Source organism: Rana temporaria, chromosome 4, assembly GCF_905171775.1.
Source record: "Rana temporaria chromosome 4, aRanTem1.1, whole genome shotgun sequence".
Classification (NCBI taxonomy): Eukaryota; Metazoa; Chordata; class Amphibia; order Anura; family Ranidae; genus Rana; species Rana temporaria.
This window is the reverse complement of record NC_053492.1, coordinates 476,951,896-476,972,174: the sequence shown is the minus strand read 5'-3', so window position 1 is coordinate 476,972,174 and position 20,279 is coordinate 476,951,896. Positions and strand designations below refer to the sequence as shown.

Genomic DNA, 20,279 nt, shown 5'->3' with positions numbered 1-20,279 from the left:
GAGGCTGGCTCCTGAAAGGCCTTTCATTGTGTGATAACACTGTTTAAAGCCTATTGATGATCAGGTATGAATACCTTTCTGTCGGAGACAGACCGTCTGTCTAAAGATGTGGGGTGAGGGGAACTCATTGTGTGATGGTGTTTTGTTTGAATTCTATTAATAAAGGAATGTGACTTCTCAGGTGTAGTGATTAGGTCATGTTAATTATAGACTGGCGCCGAAATGTCTGGAATGTTTAGTAATTAGCCCATCTGAAGGTGTATTGAAGCCCCCCCCAGTGTGTGATGTGTGGGTGGAGAGTTTGATTGTTCCTGTGATTACTGAAACATGCCTTGTAAACTGTATATAACCTTGAGAGCTAACCATTAAAAGTGTTCATTCATTTGAAACCAGAACCCAGAGCTGTGTGTCTCGGTTATTCTGGGAAATGGGATGGATCGGGTCCTGTTGGTTGGAGTGTCAGATATGCTGTCGTGACTGATGGAAGGGATATCATAAACAGTGGTGACCGTTACAATCCCCTTTGGCAATGTGCACTTGGGGGGTCTTCCTGTATTTCTCCACCGAGGTTCAGAAGAAACATGTACAGTTCACTGAAGTTAAAAGTCAGCTTCGAATCCAGAACTTTACCTACTCTATGCTCTATGTGGTCAGACTTTGTGTGGTGGGAGAAGACAGAGAACACTTCTTTAAAAATGACCTGAACAGAGCCCTGACCTCATCCTTACTTATTGTTGGGATTACAGGGAGGGTTAGTGTTGGGGTTCCAGGATGGGTTAGAGTAAGGGTTACAGGGAGGGGTAGTGTTGGGGTTACAGGGGCAATTTGTGCTGTGGTTACATGGAGGGTAAATATTAGGAGTTACAGAGAGGGTTACTGTTAGGAGGAGTAATGGCATTGCTCTCTATGTTAAGAACTCTGATTACTAGCAGTGCTAATCACTAGGCATACAATGCTAACATACCAGTAGTATCTAGGTGGGAAGGGGCCACATACAAAGTCTATGTTAACTGCAGAGTTATAATATAAACCTATGGAGCCCTTAAAAGGCCAGACCACCCACAACTGATATTTTTAGCCATAAGTAAAATATCCATCATTTGTATATGTCTCGGGCACCACAGCGGCAAGTAGGTTCCTCTGAAGTTGCCAGTTCCCCCGTAACCATCAGTTAAAAGTGAAAAATCCAGCAAGACTTCTTCAGAAGGTCAGTGGAGAGCGGAGATGTGAACCCAGGTGTAGAGATCTCAGGGCCAGGACAAGGAGTGGGCAAGTGAGGCAGATGCCCAGGGCGCAGTGGTAGAGAGGGGGTGATCCTCCCTTGCTGCACGCTCCACATCTCCTGTCACACTGTGACAGCTGACACGAAAAACACAACATGCACGTACAACTACCTTCTAACCGCTAGAAAGCAAACGATTGACCATGCATGTGCAGAGCACACTCTATGCCAACCACGCGCAGCTGGAGCAAAGGGGGCAGAGAATTGGCGCAGGGTGGTACACCCATTCTATGTGAGTGAGTAAGTGAGTGAGTAAAAAACTTGTATAGCGCTACACATGCGAACTGAATCACCTCAAGGCGCTTTCCATCCGGCGTCGTCCTAAACCTTCAGAAGAGGCGGGTCTTGAGTTTTTTCCTGAAGGCCCGATGGTTTTCTTCCATGCAGATATCCGTTGGTAGAGCGTTCCATAACAGTGGTCCTTGGACTGCAAATCTTCGTTCTCCCTTTGATTTGTAGTTGTATTTGGGGATGTGGAGGAGGTTTTGGTTAGATGATCGGAGAGTGCGATGGGTGGTGTAGCGTTTTATTTTCTCGCATAAGTATTGAGGAGCCTTTCCTTGTGTGCATTTGTGGGTGAGGCAGAGGGTCTTGAATGTGATCCGATCCTTTACTGTTAGCAAATGAAGGGCCCTCAAGGATGGGGTGATGGATTCCCAGGGTTTCTTTCCTGTTACCAACCTGGCTGCTGTCATGCATTAGCATTGGGTAAGGGGGTGCAATTCCACATCCTTGCCCTGGGCACTGGTCCTTGTGTGAGCTGATTCCAGCATTCTCATTGTCATAGAGGACCTCCCCTGTGATCACTTTTTTTACATGAATCATAGCGGCCTAGGGGCCAGTAACTCACCCCGTGAAAGAGATGAGAGGGGGAGGGTGTTAGCAGACAGTGCAGAGTCCCGGCATGAGGAGATCGCTCTCGCCCATCCGTAGGCAGCGCAATCCTTCTTCCCGGTGCTGGGCTCCTCTCTCATTGTCGGGCAAATTAGACAGTCGCGAGGCCCCTGCAAGCATGAGGCCTCCGGCGATTGCCTAATTTGCCTAATTAGAGAGCCGCCTCTGGCACTGGATGAACCGTGTCCCAGTACTGAGGGATCTCAGTCCATAAAGATGTGGACAGAACGCTCAGCTTTGGGTGGACCAATCCTAACCTGGTCACGTCACATACAGAGTTTTAAAAATTCTGTTCACCATATGGAAAGGGTTTTCTAAAAAAAAAAAAAGAAGAAAAAATAAATAAAGGGAAAACCTGATTATGCCGGCTGACACAAATGTGATGAAATGGCATAATGCGGTTCCCTGGAATTAGAGGCCATTTTCTTGTTCTCGCTTCTTGGAGAACCGCGGCGTTAATGGGCCTGAAAGTCCCATAAAAATGGTGGCTGTTGTGCTAAGGGCAATTTATGAGAGTAATTGTCTCTGACAATGCCAGGCTGGCAGGCTGACAGAGGATTAGGGAGAGAGAGAGACGCAACGCCGGCGGGGTTCCATCACACCGCCGGAACGGGGACCATTCTTCTACAAGGCCGGACAGCTGCCAATTCCTGGAAATATACATCTGCTGGTAGGCTCTTAGGTGCCAAGACCCCGAGGGGGAGCCGGAAATTATATGGCGACATGTTTTCGGATAACGTCTCTGCGTTCCCCGCACTCCATAAAGCCGCACAGATTGAAAGACGATTTTATTCAATAGGTTGTCCATCTTTAAATGCTTTTAATCTGTCGGCTCGCTTAGGATCTTTGGCAACCTTGCCTGTCGTATATTTCCTTCTGGTCCTCTGGCCTCGTCTTTATATCAAGGGCAGCGTGACAGCTCAGTGTTTAGCTCAGTGGCCCCGTAGGGCGCTGGGATTCTGGTGCCTACTTCCAGAAGGTTACCATCTGCATGGAATCTGTAGTCTCTCTGCACCTTTTCCTGGGTGGACTCTTAATGGTTGAGCTTTCTCCCAGTATATATAGACACTTAGCTTAGCTCATTTAGCTTAAAGCAAAGGCTGACAAAAAATGGGAAACTCTTTTTCCTGACCTCCTGAAAACACTAGTTAACAGACTGTTATAGTGACTCTCTGGCTGCCAAATAATAGAGAAAGATCGTGTTTGGAAGTAGTGGTCTCCCCGCAGAGGTCTGCTAATTCACACCTGTTGCTGTACAAGCAGCAAAATGTAATGTTCTCTCTGGGAAGAGAAGCGGGATATCCAGGAGGAGAATGTGTGAGGAGGAGAAGAATGTCTGGAAAGAGAAGAGGAGCATCAGGGAAGAGAAGAGGATACATCGAAGAAGAGATGAGGATTGTCTGAGAAGGGCAGAGGAACATCAGGGAAGAAAAGACGGATATCTAGGAGGAGAAGACGAGTGTCTGGGAAGAGAAGAGGAGTGTCTGGAAACAGAAGAGGAGCATCTGGGAAGAGAAGAGGATTGTCTGTGAAGAGAGGAGGAACATCAGGGAAGAGAGGAGGAAAATCTGAGAAGAGATGAGGATTGTCTAAGAAGAGCAGAGGAACATCCTGGGCTGGAAGAAAAGAGGAACATGACGGAAGAGAGGAGGAACATGACGGAAGTGAAGAGGAACATGAGGGAAGAGAGGAGGAACATGAGGAAAGAGAAGAGGAACATGAGGAAAGAGAAGAGGAACATGAGGGAAGAGAGGAGGAACATGAGGAAAGAGAAGAGGAACATAAGGGAAGAGAGGAGGAACATGAGGGAAGGGAGGAGGAACATGACGGAAGAGAGGAGGAACATGAGTAAAGAGAAGAGGAACATGAGGGAAGAGAGGAGGAACATGAGGGAAGGGAGGAGGAACATGAGGGAAGAGAAGAGGAACATGAGGTAAGAGAGGAGGAACATGAGGGAAGAGAAAAGGAACACGAGGGAAGAGAGGAGGAACATGAGGCAATAGACGAGGAACATGAGGGAAGGGAGGAGGAACATGAAGGAAGAGAAGAGGAACATGAGGGAAGAGAGGAGGAACATGAGGGAAGAGAAAAGGAACATGAGGGAAGAGAGGAGGAACATGAGGGAAGAGAGGAGGAACATGAAGGAAGAGAAGAGGAACAGGAAGGAAGAGAGGAGGAACATGAGGGAAGAGAAAAGGAACATGAGGGAAGAGAAAAGGAACATGAGGGAAGAGAAAAGGAACATGAGGGAAGAGAGGAGGAACATGAGGGAAGAGAAGAGGAACATGAGGGAAGAGAGGAGGAACATGAGGGAAGAGAGGAGGAACATGAGGGAAGAGAGGACGATGAGGGAAGAGAGGAGGTACATGAGGGAAGAGAAGAGGAACATGAGGAAAGAGAAGAGGAACATGAGGAAAGAGAAGAGGAACATGAGGAAAGAGAAGAGGAACATGAGGGAAGAGAGGAGGAACATGAGGGAAGAGAGGAGGAACATGAGGGAAGAGAGGAGGAACATGAGGGAAGAGAGGAGGAACATGAGGGAAGAGAGGAGGATGAGGGAAGAGAGGAGGAACATGAGGGAAGAGAAGAGGAACATGAGGAAAGAGAAGAGGAACATGAGGGAAGAGAGGAGGAACATGAGGGAAGAGAGGAGGAACATGAGGGAAGAGAGGAGGAACAAGAGGGAGGAGAGGAGGAACATGCGGGAAGAGAAGAGGAACATGAGGGAAGAGAGGAGGAACACAAGGGAAGAGGAGAGAAACATGCGGGAAGAGAGGAGGAACATGAGGGAAGAGAGGAGGAACTTGTGGGAAGAAAAAGGGAACATTTTGGAAGAGAAAAGGAACATCTGGGAAAAGAAGATGAAAAATCTAAAAAAGATGAGGATTATCTGAGAAGGGCAGAGAAGATCAGGGAAGAAAAGTTGGATATCTAGGAGAAGCAAAATGTCTGGAAAGAGAAGAGTAACATCTGTGAAGAGAAGGGAATTGTCTGTGAAGAGAAGAGAAAAATCAGGGAAGAGAGGAGGAAAATCCAAGAAGAGATGAGGATTGTCTAAGTAGAGCAGAGGAAAGTCCTGGGCTGGAAAAGAAGAGGAACATGAGAAAAGAGAAGAGGAACATCTTGAAAGAGAAAAGGAACATCTGGGGAGAAAGGAACATGCGGGAAGAGAGAAGGAACGCGGGAAGAGAAGACGAACATCTTGGAAGAGAAAATGAACATCTGGGGAGAGAAGAAGAACTTTTGGGAAATGACCTGGTCTATGTGTTGGGACTGTGTTGGGCAACACTGCCAGATGGGGCTGGCATGAACGAGCCCTAACTCTAACCCTAATTATTACTCTTATCTTCACACTAACTCTCTCATGTTAACCTTAGCCTTCATGTGAACTTTAACCCTCTCGCCAAGGCTAACCCTTATATACTCAAGCCCTCATGTTAACCTTAACTCTCATACAGATTGACCCTCATCCCTTATATAACCAGTGGAATACGGGTTTAACCAGCTGAAATTTCCTTACTATCATCCTCAGGGCTCTAGCAATCACCATCAGCTCAACCTTTATCCCACTGACTATACAGGGGGAACTGAAATATCTAGGAAGAGGACTGGAATATCTGGGAAGATAAGAGCCCTGATGAAGGATGGTGTGTGTTGGGGGCGGGGGGAGGGGGTGTTTAGAACCTCAATGATGAATAATTAAAGCCAAATTAGACTCACTTTTGTGCTGGTGCTCTCTATTGGATTAATCTGGATTCTGATTTTGGGTGCTCCAGTTAGGGTGACCCTGTCAGACAAGAGCGATCTCACTGGGACCACTGAGCCTTAGGAACCGGTTTGACACTCAATATCACACCACTGAATATAGAACGTCTCTCTGATACATATTCTATATATACGTTGGACACAATAAAACATCTATTAATAAGGTCCTCTGCTCCTCTCACCACTCTGGGTCGTGTCTGTCGCAGGAAGGACTTCAGATCTCCTCCAGTCATAAGTTCCAGCAGAATGAATCTCGGCAGAGCCTGCAGACTGACGCCAATGCAACGCACAATGTTCTGGTGGCTGAATTTACTGGGAAGAGAGATGGACAGGGTTCACCCAACCGGCACACACATTTCATCATTTATAATAATTTTCAGTAACAAAGACAGTCATGAAAAAGAAAAGATTTCCAACAACAAATAAAGACAACCAAGGATTGGATAAAAGCAGTCAGCGGTGGAGAAGAGTGAAATTTTCGAGTTTTGGCTTTCATGGGACATCTCGAAATCTCAAACCTCTTAAACCTCAAAATCTCACCATTTAATCCACACAGACGACTGGACTGAAAGTGGCTTTGGTGGTTGGTAAAAGTATAATGAGCCTTAAATGGTTGCAGAAGCTCCTTTCACTTACTTTGAACCTGTTCTTGGGCCACTAAATGGCCTCTCAGTAGCTGGGAACGTGGCGTTAGCAAGTGGCGTCACTAGGGTTGGTTTCAACCAGTGCAAAAAAAATTGGTGTCACCCCCCCCCCGCCAACTATAGCTTCCCTTCAGTACAGACCCCCCCCCACAAAGTACAGACCCTCTTTCCTCAGTATAAACCCCCCCATAAAGTACAGACCCCCTCCATCAGTATAAACCTCCCTCCTCAGTGCAGACCCCCTCCATCAGCATAGTCACCCCCAGTGAAGACCCCCTCCATCAGCATAGACCCCCCTCAGTGCAGACCCCCTCCATCAGCATAGACACCCCCCCCCCTCAGTGCAGACTCCCTCCATCAGCATAGTCACCCCCAGTGCAGACCACCTCCATCAGCATAGTCACCCCCATTGCAGACCACCTCCATCAGCATAGTCATCCCCCCCGTGCAGACCCCCTCCATCAGCATAGTCACCCCCCCTGCAGACCCCCTCCATCAGCATAGTCACCCCCCTTTGCAGGCCCCCTCCATCAGCATAGTCACCCCCCTGCATACCCCCTCCATCAGCATAGTCACCCCCCCCTGCAGACCCCCTCCATCAGCATAGTCACCCCCCTGCAGACCCCCTCCATCAGCATAGACCCTTCTGCAGACCCCCTCCATCAGCATAGATGCCCCCTGCAGAGCCCCTCCATCAGCATAATCACCCCCCACCCCTGCAGACCCCCCTCACCTGGGGCTTGGGCCGATGGCGTTCACCTCCTCAATGCAAGCTGACACCCTCCTGGCCATTACAGCACCAGCTGGAGAGGAGAGGAAAGTTTGCAGTCGCGCCGCCCGGGCAGAGACAGTGACAGGCTTAGAAGCAGGGAAGTAGGAGAAGAAAGAAGTACACAGACCAGGGCATGCGGCCAGCGGCGCTGGAGATGTTCCGGCCCGGGGCAACTGAATGCCAGGGCTTTCCTCACCCTCTGGAAAGTCGGGATGGTGTCACCCCTTTAGCGGGTGTCTCCCAGGTGCGGACCGCACCCCGCTAGCAACGCCACTGGCGTTAGCTTCTAAGTACCAGAAGAACCGAACACTAAGGGCCCATTCACACCACAGTAAGATGTATATAACAAGAGCCCACTGGTGTGCGTAGAACACAACACAAGGCTTGTTCATTTTCTTTTTTACCTTTAATAAACTTGACAGTTGATTTAATTCTATGTGAAGCAGAGAGTTGGAATGTGACGCCCAAAAATGCAACATGTTCTACATTTTTTTCAGTGCACAGCAAGAAACCCATTAGTGTGAACTGAAGCATTAAAGGGGTTGTAAAGGTTCATTTTTTTATTTTAAATTACAAACATTTCATACTTACCTCCACTGTTCAGTTTGTTTTGCACAGAGTGACCCCGATCGTCCTCTTCTGGGGTCCCACGACGGCTGTCTCGGCTCCTCCCTGCAAGAACTAACCCCCTCTGAGAAGCTCTCTCCCGAGGGGGTTACCTTGCAGGCGCGCTCCCCTGTTATACACTTGGCGTGCAAAGCCGCCGAATGTATGACCCGCCCCCCGGTGGCCGCGTCACTGGATTTGGCTAGACTGCTATCAATCTATCCAATGAGGAGCCATTCAGACATTGAGAGAATGCCGCGCCCACAGAAGTTCGGGGATCAGGTAAGTAAAATGGGGGGGGTGGGGGGGAGGGGCGGAGAGTGCCTGGGAAGAGAAGAGGAACATCTGGGAAGAGAAGAGAGATGTCTGTAAAGAGAAGAGGGTCATCTGGGAAGGGAAGAGGGTCATCTGGGAAGGGAAGAGGGTCATCTGGGAAGGGAAGAGGGTCATCTGGGAAGGGAAGAGGGTCATCTGGGAAGGGAAGAGGAAAATCTGGGAAGAGAAGAAGAATATCTGTGAAGAGAAGAGAGATGTTTGGGAAGGGAAGAGGAATATCTGGAAAGAGAAGAGGAACATATGGGAAGGGAAGAGGGTCATCTGGGAAGGGAAGAGGGTCATCTGGGAAGGGAAGAGGAACATCTGGGAAGGGAAGAGGAACATCTGGGAAGAGAAGAGGAACATCTCTTAGATATGTCTGGGAAGGGAAGTCTGGGAGGAGAAGGGGGGAACATCAGGGAAGAGAAGGGTAAAATCTGGAGAGAAAGCGAAATATCTATGAAGAGAAGAGGAATGTCTGGGAAGGGAAGAGGAAGATCTGGGAAGAGAAGAGGAACGTCTGGGGAGAGAAGAGGAACATCTGGGGAGAGAAGAGGAACATCTGGGAAGGGAAGAGGAACATCTGGGAAGAGAAGAGGAACATCTGGGAAAAGAAGAGAGATGCATGGGTAGAGAAGAGGAACATCTGGGAAGAGAAGAGAGATGTATGGGGAGGGAAGAGGAACATCTGGGGAGGGAAGAAGAACATCTGGAAAGGGAAGAGGGATGTCTGGGAAGGGACAGAAGGATATCTGAGAAGAGAAGAGGAACACCTGGGAAGAGAATAAAGATGTCTGGAAAGATAAGAGGAACATCTGGGAAGAGAAGAGATATGTCTGGGAAGGGAAGTCTGGGAGGAGAAGGCGAACATCAGGGAAGAGAAGAGGAACATCAGAGAAGAGAAGAGGAACATCAGGGAAGAGAAGGGTAAAATCTGGAGAGAAAGCGAAATATCTATGAAGAGAAGAGAAATGTCTGGGAAGGGAAGAGGAAAATCCGGGAAGAGAAGAGGAACGTCTGGGGAGAGAAGAGGAACATCTGGGAAGGGAAGAGGAACATCTGGGAAGGGAAGAGAGATAACGTCTGGGGAGAGAAGAGGAACATCTGGGAAGGGAAGAGGAACATCTGGGAAGGGAAGAGAGATGTTTGGGAAGGGAAGAGGAACATCTGGGAAGGGAAGAAGAACATCTGGAAGGGGAAGAGGGATGTCTGGGAAGGGACAAAGGATGTCTGGAAAGATAAAAAGAACATCTGGGAAGAGAAGGGGGACACCTGGGAAGGGAAGAGGAACATCAGGGAAGAGAAGGGTAAAATCTGGAAGAGAAAGAGAAATATTTATGAAGAGAAGAGGAATGTCTGGGAAGGGAAGAGGAACATCTGGGAAGGGAAGAGGAACATCTGGGAAGGGAAGAGGAACATCTGGGAGGAGCAGTGAGATGGTTGGGAAGAGGAGAGGAACATCTGGGAAGAGAAGGGAAAAATCTGGAGAGAAAGAGAAATATCTATAAAGAGAAGAGGAACGTCTGGGAAGGGAAGAGGAACATCTGGGAAGGGAAGAGGAACATCTGGGAAGGGAAGGGGAACATCTGGGAAGAGCAGCGAGATGGTTGGGAAGGGAAGAGAGGAGGAACATCTGGGAAAGGAAGAGGAAAATCTGGGAAGAGAATTGAGATGTCTGGGAAGGAAAGAGGGATGTCTGGGAAGAGAAGACGAACATCTGTGAAGACAATAGGGATATCTAGGAAGAGAAGAGGAACATCTGGGAAGAGAAGAGGGATGTCTGGTAAGGGATAAAGGATGTCTGGGAAGAGAAGAGGAACATCTGGGAAGAGAAGGGTAACATCCGGGGAGAAAAGAGAAGAGGAATGTCTGGCAAGGAAAGAGGGACATCTGGGTAGAGAAGAGGAACATCAGGGAAGAGGAACATCAGGAAAGGGTAGAGGAAATCGGGGAAGAGAAGAGGAACATCTGGGAAGGAAAGAAGAACAGGTACATGATGTGGACCTCATCAGTCTGAACATTGATTGGGGTAGAAGTATTGATCTCTACCAGCCCCGTGTAACATGTTCCCAGTCTTGAATTGTCTTCCCCAGCATCTCCTCAGCCCACAATGTATCCTCTCCTCACTCTCTGACCCTCATTTCCTATATCAGCTCTGCAGTCTCTGACCATCCTCTCCAGCATTACATATATTGAACAATATGTGGGGCCCTTTGGTGATGTCAGGGGCCACATTTGAGGCCCACCTTTGAGCTCAATAGTTGACAATCCCTGGTGTAGTCTCACCTGATGATGAGCGCCTCCATCAGAAAATCCAGCTCATCCTGCTCAGAGCACACCTCCGGGAGAGTCTGTGAACAACAACAACATCGCTCATCATACAGAATATCAATGTGTGGGAGGAGTCAAAGATTCCATTCACAAAATCCAACCAATTACAGTTCGGTGCAGTAGACATAAACCCGAACCCAACGACATTTAGGCTCCATGCACACTACTTTGATGCGGCTTTACACACTCAGGCACTCAAGTCGCAACAAAGTAGTGCAGGAGCTCGAGTCTCTCGGCTGGGACAGGAGATCCCGGTATAGCCGTGGAAGGTGGCGGGGGGGGGAGGGGGAGGGACGTCACCTTCTGCTGCTTGTACAAGCAATCCAGCTGCTAGTTACCCGCTAGGATTGCTTTAAACAGAGAGCCAAACGCCATCCCTAAAAACAACTGCTGGCATTGGACAGAACAAGAAAAAAATAGTTTTGTTTTGTTTTGATTCGGTATTTTCATGTGTTTGGTTCAATTTGTTTATATCATTTTCGGAATATTACCATTTCTCAAAATTCAAATAGAATAGAATAAAAAATAAATAGACATGTGCACTGCCGAAAAAAATCTTTTTTTTTTTTGAAAAATTCGCAAATTCTGTTAATTTGTAAATTCAGGAAATTCAGAAATTCGAATATCCAATTTTCCAAATTTCCCATTCGAATTTTGCCCTTTGGAATTTCGAATCTTCGAAATTTACAATTTTCTAATTTTCACATTTTCGAATTTCTGAATCTCCGAATTTCGGGAAAGTCAGAATTTCGGAAAAATTGGAAAAATGTGAAAATTCGAAATGTCCAAAATCCCAAACTCCTCAAAACTCGGAAATTAAAAAATTTGGAAATTTCCGAATTAACTAATTTGTCAAAATATGTTAAACAATGAATTCAGAACTAAACGAATTGCACCTGTCTAAAAATAAATAGAAAATATAAAAGAATATCACCATCTGAAATTCTAATAAAAAAAAAAAAATGAAAATAACAGAAAAGAATAGAAAAGAATAGAATAAAAAATAGACTATAACAAATAACTGTTTTCCGAAATTCGAATTTCGAACAGAATAAATTCAACTTCGAATATAATAGAAAAGAATAGAAAATAAAATAAAACCATAGAATAAAATAATACAATCAATAGAATAGAAAGATTATAACCCTCTTCCAGATTTAGATTGGAATCAATTCAAATTTTCCGAGTTCAATTCGACCGAATTTGGAAAATTTGAATCGATTCAAATCCCATTTAAAATTAAATTCAAATTTTGTAAGAGGGTTATAATCTTTTTAGTCTATTGATTGTATTATTCTATTCTATGGTTTTATTTTATTTTCTATTATTTTCTATTATATTCAAAGTTGAATTTATTCTATTCGAAATTTAAAATTTCGGAAAACAGTTATATGTTATAGTCTATTTTTTATTCTATTCTTTTCTTTTCTATGCTGTTATTTTCTTTCTTTTTTTTTTTCAAATTTGAATTTATTCTATTCTAAATTTGAATTTCAGATGGTGATATTCTTTAATATTTTATATTTATCTTTAGACAGGTGCAATTCGTTTAGTTCTGAATTCGTTTTTTAACAAAGTTTGACAAATTAGTTAATTCCGAAATTTTTTAATTTCCGAATTTTGAGGATTTGGGGATTTTGGACATTTCGAATTTTCGAATTTTTCCGAAATTCGGAAATTCTGACTTTCCCGAAATTAGAAAATTTGAAAATTAGACATTTCGAAGATTTGAAAATTCCAAATTGCAAAATTCGAAAATGGGAAATTTGGAAAATTGGATATTCGAATTTCGGAATTTCCGAATTTTGGAATTTCCTGAATTTACAAATTTTCGGGAAAAAAAGAATTTTTCGGCAGTGCACATGTCTATTTATTTTTTATTCTATTCTATTCTATTTGAATTTATTCTATTTGAATTTTGAGAAATGGTAATATTCTTTTTTTTCTATTCTTTTTCTATTCTATTCTTTTCTATTGTATTTGAATTCAAAATTATTCTGTACGAAATTCGAATTTCAGGAGAAGGTTATATTCTATGCTATTCTTTTTTTCTGTTCTATTATTTTTCTATGATATTCTATTCTATTTCTATTGTATTTGAATTCAAATGTATTCTATTAGAATTTTAGAAAAATTATATTTTATTTTATTCTATGCTATTCTTTTTTTCTATTCTATTATTTTTCTATGTTATTCTATTCTTTTCTACTGTTTTTCTATTGTATTTGAATTCAAATTTGAAGAAGAAGGTTACATTTTATTTTATTCAATGCTATTCTTTTTCTATTCTCTTCTCTATTCTGTTCCATTATTTTCTTTTCTATTGTATTTGAATCTAAATGTATTCTATTTTGAAAGGTGGTTATATTCTTTTTTTTATTATTACTCTATTCTTTTCTATTATATTCAAAGTTGAATTCATTCTTTTTGAAATTCGAATTTCGGAAAACAGTTATATTGTTATAGTCTTTCTATTTCCTATTCTATTCTTTTCTTTTCTATGCTGTAATTTTTTTTTTCTTCCAAATTTGAATTTATTCTATTCTAAATTAGTGCCAGAAAAAGCCTGGTCTTAAAAAAAAAAAATCTTTATGTAAATGAGGGGCGTGAGCGGGGGCGGGGAAAGGACCATGCAGTCAGGTACTTAGATTGGCTGCATTTAAAGAGACAGGCCCCGTGTTTTGTGAATCTCATGTCAGGACTTTATGGAGTTTGTGTATCTCTCTGGTTGGAGATGATGGGTGAGGCTCCTCCATGACAGGTCTGGTTGTAGAGGAATCTGTCAGGTCGGGGGAGGGGGGGGTTTGCGCAGCGCATGCAGCAGAGCCGTCACTGTAAAGCCGTCTCCTGTCATTGGCTGCTGAGTCGGCATTTCCTGAAAAATTCAATAACCGATCGACAGACCGAGAGGACAGGCGGGGGAGTCACTTCTACTTCTAGACAGCTGGAATCGATCAGAGTCCGCTCTGTCTTTATATTAATAAATATTTAAAGGGCCGGTAACGCCAATTCTTACATATAATCCCGACATGGAGAAGAAGAAGAGCCGTCACTCCATTCCTAACCCCGAGGCTCCGAACACAACGTAGGCGGCTTACAGTGAGAACCTGCACCCCTTTATATCAGAGTCCCCCCTTACATCAGTGTCCTTACCAGAGTCCCCCCTTACATCAGTGTCCTTACCAGAGTCTCCCCTTACATCAGGTTCACTATCAAAGCCCCCCTTACATCAGGGTCCCCATCATACCTCCCTTATGTCAGGGTACCCAGAGTTCCCCCTTACATCAGGGTCCCCATTAGACCCCCCTTATGTCAAGGTACCCAGAGTTCCCCCTTACATCAGGGTCCCCATTAGACCCCCCTTATGTCAAGGTACCCAGAGTCCCCCCTTACATCAGGGTCCCCATTAGACCCCCCCTTATGTCAGGGTACCCAGAGTCCCCCCTTACATCAGGGTCCCTATCAGACCCCCCTTATGCCAGGGTACCCAGAGTTCCCCCTGACATCAGGTTCCCCATTAGACCCCCCCTTATGTCAGGGTACCCAGACTTCCCTCTTACATCAGGGTCCCCATCAGACCCCCCCCCCTTATATCAGGGTACCCAGAGTTCCCCCTTACATCAGGTTCCCCATCAGACCCCCCTTATTTCAGGGTACCCAGACTTCCCCCTTACATCAGGGTCCCAATCTGACCCCCCCCTTATGTCAGGGTACCCAGAGTCCCCCCTTACATCAGGGTCCCCATCAGACCCCCCTTATGTCAGGGTACCCAGAGTTCCCCCTTACATCAGGGTTCCCACCCCTCCTCCCCAGACTGGATCATGGATCACAGTGGATGCTCTCAAAGTCCTGGGAGGGGACAACTATAATCTGGGGTGGTTCAGCGCACTCCAAAATCCCCCTTGACCCAGAGGGGGGGGGGGGATACACCCAGAGTTTGGGGTGGGGATTTTAGAGGGTGGGGGAGGGGGTGGCAGGATAAATACCCAGAGTTTGGGGGGGGATTTTAGAGGGTGGGGGGATGGCAGGATAAATACCCAGAGTTTGGGGGGGGGGGATTTTAGAGGGTGGGGGATGGCAGGATAAATACCCAGAGTTTGGGAGGGGGATTTTAGAGGGTGGGGGATGGGGTTGCAGGATAAATACACAAAGTTTGGGGGTGGGGGGTTTTAGAGGGTGGGGGGTGGTGGGATAAATACCCAGAGTTTGGAGGGTGGGGGGTTTTAGAGGGTGGGGGGGTGGTGGGATAAATACCCAGAGTTTGGGGGGTGGGGGGTTTTAGAGGGTGGGGGGGTAGTGGGATAAATACCCAGAGTTTTGGGGGGAGATTTAGAAGGAAGGAGTGGCAGGTAAAATACCCAGAATTTGGGTGGGGGGGGGGGTTAGAGGGTGGGGGAGGGGTGGCAGGTAAAATACCCAGAATTTGGGTGGGGGGGGGGGGGGGGTTAGAGGGTGGGGGAGGGGTGGCAGGTAAAATACCCAGAATTTGGGTGGGGGGGGGGGGTTAGAGGGTGGGGGAGGGGTGGCAGGTTAAATACCCAGAATTTGGGGGGGGGATTTAGAAGGAGGGGGTGGCAGGTAAAATACCCAGAGTTGGGGGGGAATTAGAAGGAGGGGGTGGCAGGTTAAGTACCCAGAGTTTGGGGGGGGATTTTAGAGGGGGGGTGGCATGATAAAAAAAACAGAGTTTTGGGGGGAAGAGTTTTGAAGGGTGGGAGGCAGGTTAAATACCCAGAGTTTAGGGGGGATGGGACTTTAGAGAGTGGGGGGAGGGGGGTGGTGCCATAGTTTTGGGGGGAGTGACTTATACATTAACCTGAGTTGTGATGTAACTGGAAAGCAGGACAGTTCCAAAAATGAGATCCAATCAGAGAACAAAGTAACGTGGACATTTAATGTTCCCTTTTATCCACTTCATTGAAGAAAAGGGGGAAGTTATGCCGACCAACTGCCTGACACCCTCATCATCTATGTGATTGTATCCAACTGCTACATTGTTTCCATTGACAGAACAACTTCACCGATTGGCCGTAGATGACATAAATAACAGAACACTGAACAGGTGGCGTGACTCACCTTCACAGCGACCTTCAGCGGAGTCGGGTCGTTAGGACTGGACAGCACTTGACCTTCATAGACTTCTCCGAACGCCCCGTGACCCAAACCTCTGCGGGGGGGGAAAAGACAAAGTCACTTTCACCTCTATGGAAACAATGTAAAGCACCCCTCCCCCCACCTCCCCAGTTTGTGCTCACAGTCTCCGCTCTAATTCAGGAGGTCAGGACTCTGTGCAGGCAAGTCAAGTTCCTCCACCCCAAACTCGCTCATCCATGTCTTTGTGCACTGGTGCCCAGTCATGTTGGAACAGGAAGGGGCCATCCCCCAAACTGTTCTCATAAAGTTGGGAGAATGAAATTATCCCAAATATCTTGGTAGGCTGACGCCTTAAGTGTTCCCTTCACTGGAACTAAAGAGCCAAGCCCAACCCCTGAAAAAAACAACCCCCACACCATAATCCCCCCTCCACCGAATGATTTGGACCAGTGCAAGAATGCAAGGTCCATAAAGACATGGATGAGCGAGTTTGGGGTCGGAGGAACTTGACTGGCCTGCACAGAGTCCTGACCTCAACCCCATAGAACACCTTTGGGATGAATTAGAGCGCAGACTGTGAGCCAGGCCTTTGCGTCCAACATCAGTGCCTGACCTCACAAGTGCTCTTCTGGAAGAATGGTCAAACATTTACATAGACACCCTCCTAAACCTTGTGGACGGCCTTCCCAGAAGAGGTGAAGCTGTTATAGCTGCAAAGGGCGGGGCCGACTCAATATTGAACCCTACGGGCTAAGACTGGGATGCCGTTTATGTGTGTGTAAAGGCAGGCGTCCCAATACTTTTGGTAATATATCCACTTCCCTCCATGATCACCTCCTATCCACAAGCGTTGTATACAAATATACCAGGATAGCCATGTATGTTTGTTATGAACATTTATCACGCTCAGCCTGCCCTGGCCAGTTATCGATCAACTCGAATATTAGGTCATCTTGCTTGACCTCCTCCCCTTTCCACCCCCCACCCCCTTCACCCTATACTCAACATCCCGTCATTCACCTTCCGATTATTTTTTGTTTGCATTGGATATTTGAACTGATTTCCTGCATATTAGTATGCAAAAAGGACCAATAAATTTCCTTAAAAAAAAAAAAAGAATAAATGGCAGCAGCAAAACACTGGAGCGAGGAGGGGAGGACTTAAATACTCGCCCAGCAGCCAATAAATCCCAGTAATTAACTCCTACCTGATGCTGGCTGGCTGCTGGGAGAGTATTTAGGTCCTACCCTTGAAGTCCCTGTATAGCAGAGCGCAGACTGGAAGAGGTTGCAGCAGCTCACAGTGCTGCAGGGCTCAAGGGATCATGCTGGAGTGCTGGCTACTGGCAAAATATGGGCCCAGGGTTGGAGAAATCATCCCACCCAAGTCTCTACAAAGTCTCTGGGCTCCAGCAGCCATCCCAGGATTTACTAATCCCGAAAGACTGAGTGTCCAGTTTCTCTTACACCAAACATAGACCTAGGATTGGAGAATGTATCCCTCCCAAATCTCTACAAAACCTCTGGGCCGCAGGACCCATCCCAGATCTTACTAATACCAAAAGACTGAAGACCAGTTCCCTATATACCAAACATAGACCCAAGATTGTAGAATGTATCCCTTGCAAGTCTCTACAGGGTCTCTGGGTTCCAGGACCCATCCAGGATTGATTAAAAGACTGAATGACTAGTTTCCGTTATACCAAACATAGACCCAGGATTGGAGAATGTACCTCTCCCAAGTCTCTACAAAGCTTCCATGCCCCAGGATTTATAACAAGACTTAGTAACACCAAAAGATTGAACGGCCAGTTCCCTTTATACCAAACACAGACCCAGGGTTAGAGAATGTATCCCTTGCAAGTCTCTACAAAGTCTCCGGGCTCCAGGCCCAACCCATGATTTACTAATCCCAAAAGACTGAATGACTAGTTCCTGTTATACCAAGCATAGATCCAGGATTGGAGAATGTATCCCTCCCAAGACTCTACAAAGCTTCCATGCCCCAGGATTTATTCCAGGACTTAGTAACCCCAAAAGATTGAATGACCAGTTCCCTTTATACCAAAACACAGACCCAGGGTTGGAGAATGTATCTTTCCCAAGGCTTTACAGAGCCTCCGGGTTTCCGGATCCATACCAGGACTTACTCATCCAAAAAGACTGAACATCCAGTTGCCTATCCATGGGTGCTCAACCTGTGGCCCTCTAGCTGTTTCAGAACTACAAGTCCCATCATGCCCTTGCCTTTGGGAGTCATGCTTGTAACTGTTCAGCTTTGCAATGATTCATGGGACTTGTAGTTTTGCAACAGCTGGAGGGACACAGGTTGAGCACCCCATGCTATATACCAAACATAGACCCAGGATTGGAGACTGTATCCCTTCCAAGTCTTTACAAAGCCTCTGGGCCACAGGACCCATTCCAGATCTTACTAATTCCAAAAGACTGAATGACTAGTTCCCTTTATATCAAACATAGACCCAGGATTGTAGAATGTATCCCTTGCAAGTCTCTACAAAGTCTCCGGGCTCCAGGCCCAACCCATGATTTACTAATCCCTAAAGACTGAATGACTAGTTCCCGTTATACCAAACATAGACCCAGGATTGGAGAATGTATCCCTCCCAAGACTCTACAAAGCTTCCATGCCCCAGGATTTATAACAGGACTTAGTAACACCAAAAGATTGAATGACCAGTTCCCTTTATACCAAACACAGACCCAGGGTTGGAGAATGTATCTTTCCCATGGCTTTACAGAGCCTCCGGGTTTCAGGATCCATACCAGGACTTACTCATCCCAAAAGGCTGAACAACCAGTTCCCACATGGGTGCTCAACCTGTGGCCCTCTAGCTGTTGCAGAACTACAAGTCCCATCATGCCCTTGCCTTTGGGAGTCATGCTTGTAACTGTTCAGCCTTGCAATGCCTCATGGGGCTTGTAGTTTTTCAACAGCTGGAGGGACACAGGTTGAGCACCCCATGCTATATATCAAAACATAGACCCAGTATTGGAGAATGTATCCCTTCCAAGTCTCTACAAAGTCTCTGGGCCACAGGGCCCATCCCAGATCTTACTAATACCAAAAGACTGAATGACTAGTTCCCTTTATATCAAACATAGACCCAGGATTGTAGAATGTATCCCTTGCAAGTCTCTACAGGGTCTCCGGGTTCCAGGACCCATACCAGGATTGATTAATCCCAAAAGACTGAATGACTAGTTCCCGTTATACCAAAGATAGACCTAGGAGTGGCGAATGTATCCCTCCCAAGTCTCTACAAAGCTTCCATGCACCAGGATTTATTCCAGGACTTAGTAACCCCCAAAAGATTGAACAATCAGTTCCCTTTATACCAAACACAGACCCAGGGTTGGAGAATGTATATTTCCCAAGTCTCTACAGAACCACTGGGTTGCAGGATCCATTCAAGGACTTACTCATCCCAAATAGACCCAGTATTGGAGAATGTACCCCTTCCAAGTCTCTACAAAGCTTCTGGGCCACAGGACCCATTCCAGATCTTACCAATACCAAAAGACTGAATGACTAGTTCCCTTTATATCAAAACATAGACCCAGGATTGTACAATGTATCCCTTGCAAGTCTCTACAAAGTCTCCGGGCTCCAGGCCCAACCCAGGACTTACTAATCCCAAAAGACTGAATGACTAGTTCCCGTTATACCAAACATAGACCCAGGATTGGAGAATGTATCCCTCCCAAGACTCTACAAAGCTTCCATGCCCCAGGATTTATAACAGGACTTAGTAACCCCCAAAAGATTGAACAACCAGTTCCCTTTATACCAAACACAGACCCAGGGTTGGAGAGTGTATCTTTCCCAAGTCTCTACAGAACCACTGGGTTGCAGGATCCATTCAAGGACTTACTCATCCCAAAAGACTGAACAACCAGTTCCCTATATACCAAACATAGACCCAGCATTGGAGAATGTATCCCTTTCAAGTCTCTACAAAGTCTCGGTACTCCTTCATACATATTTCATCTGTGTCTGTAGCTGATTGGGTGATTGCCTGGAGGTCAGCTTTTTTTTGGGAGTGGGGGTAAAGATCCTGACACTGGATGCTCTGAATCAGTTTCCCACCTCTCAGTGCAGCTTTGTAATCAGAAGTCACACAGTTGGTATTCTCAGACATTCCCGCAGAAGGAAGTCCTCATCCTGTGATAACGGTTCTGGCATTTGCATACTATTAGCATTTTCCCGCATCGGATTTTCTCGTGTCCTTTGCCACGCGGCGCAAAGAAAATGCAATTTCTAGGAGAGGCGGGAAGGGCTAATCCTTTACATATATCTGTATGCCGGCAAGGTGTGCCAGTGTGTGCTCTGTAATATCTCCAGTGCTGGCAGAGGGAAGGGAAACAAGACTTCTGGAAAATTTATCGCCCAAAAGGAACAAAATATCGCTAAAGCCTTAATGCAGACTTGGCTGGCTCTAAGGGGTTTGAAAAATAAATAAATTAGCATAGCCATTCATCCGGAGAGTTTAATTGTACATTTGTTCTGTGCAAATCCGGCAAAAACACCTGTGCATTAGACTTTCTCCTCTTCC

The 20,279-nt window shown here is 46.0% G+C and overlaps 1 protein-coding gene across 1 annotated transcript in view; it reads right to left on the bottom strand.

Annotated features, from left to right (window-relative positions):
* ALK (ALK receptor tyrosine kinase) overlaps window positions 1–20,279 on the bottom strand; it is a 388,017-nt gene that overhangs the window by 30,746 nt on the left and 336,992 nt on the right. The window contains exons 18-20 of the mRNA XM_040351843.1: window positions 15,686–15,776; window positions 10,565–10,629; window positions 6,124–6,253 (exon numbers count right to left, since the gene is read on the bottom strand). Coding sequence (XP_040207777.1) covers window positions 6,124–6,253; window positions 10,565–10,629; window positions 15,686–15,776 — 286 coding nt within the window. The remainder of the gene's footprint in view (window positions 1–6,123; window positions 6,254–10,564; window positions 10,630–15,685; window positions 15,777–20,279) is intronic.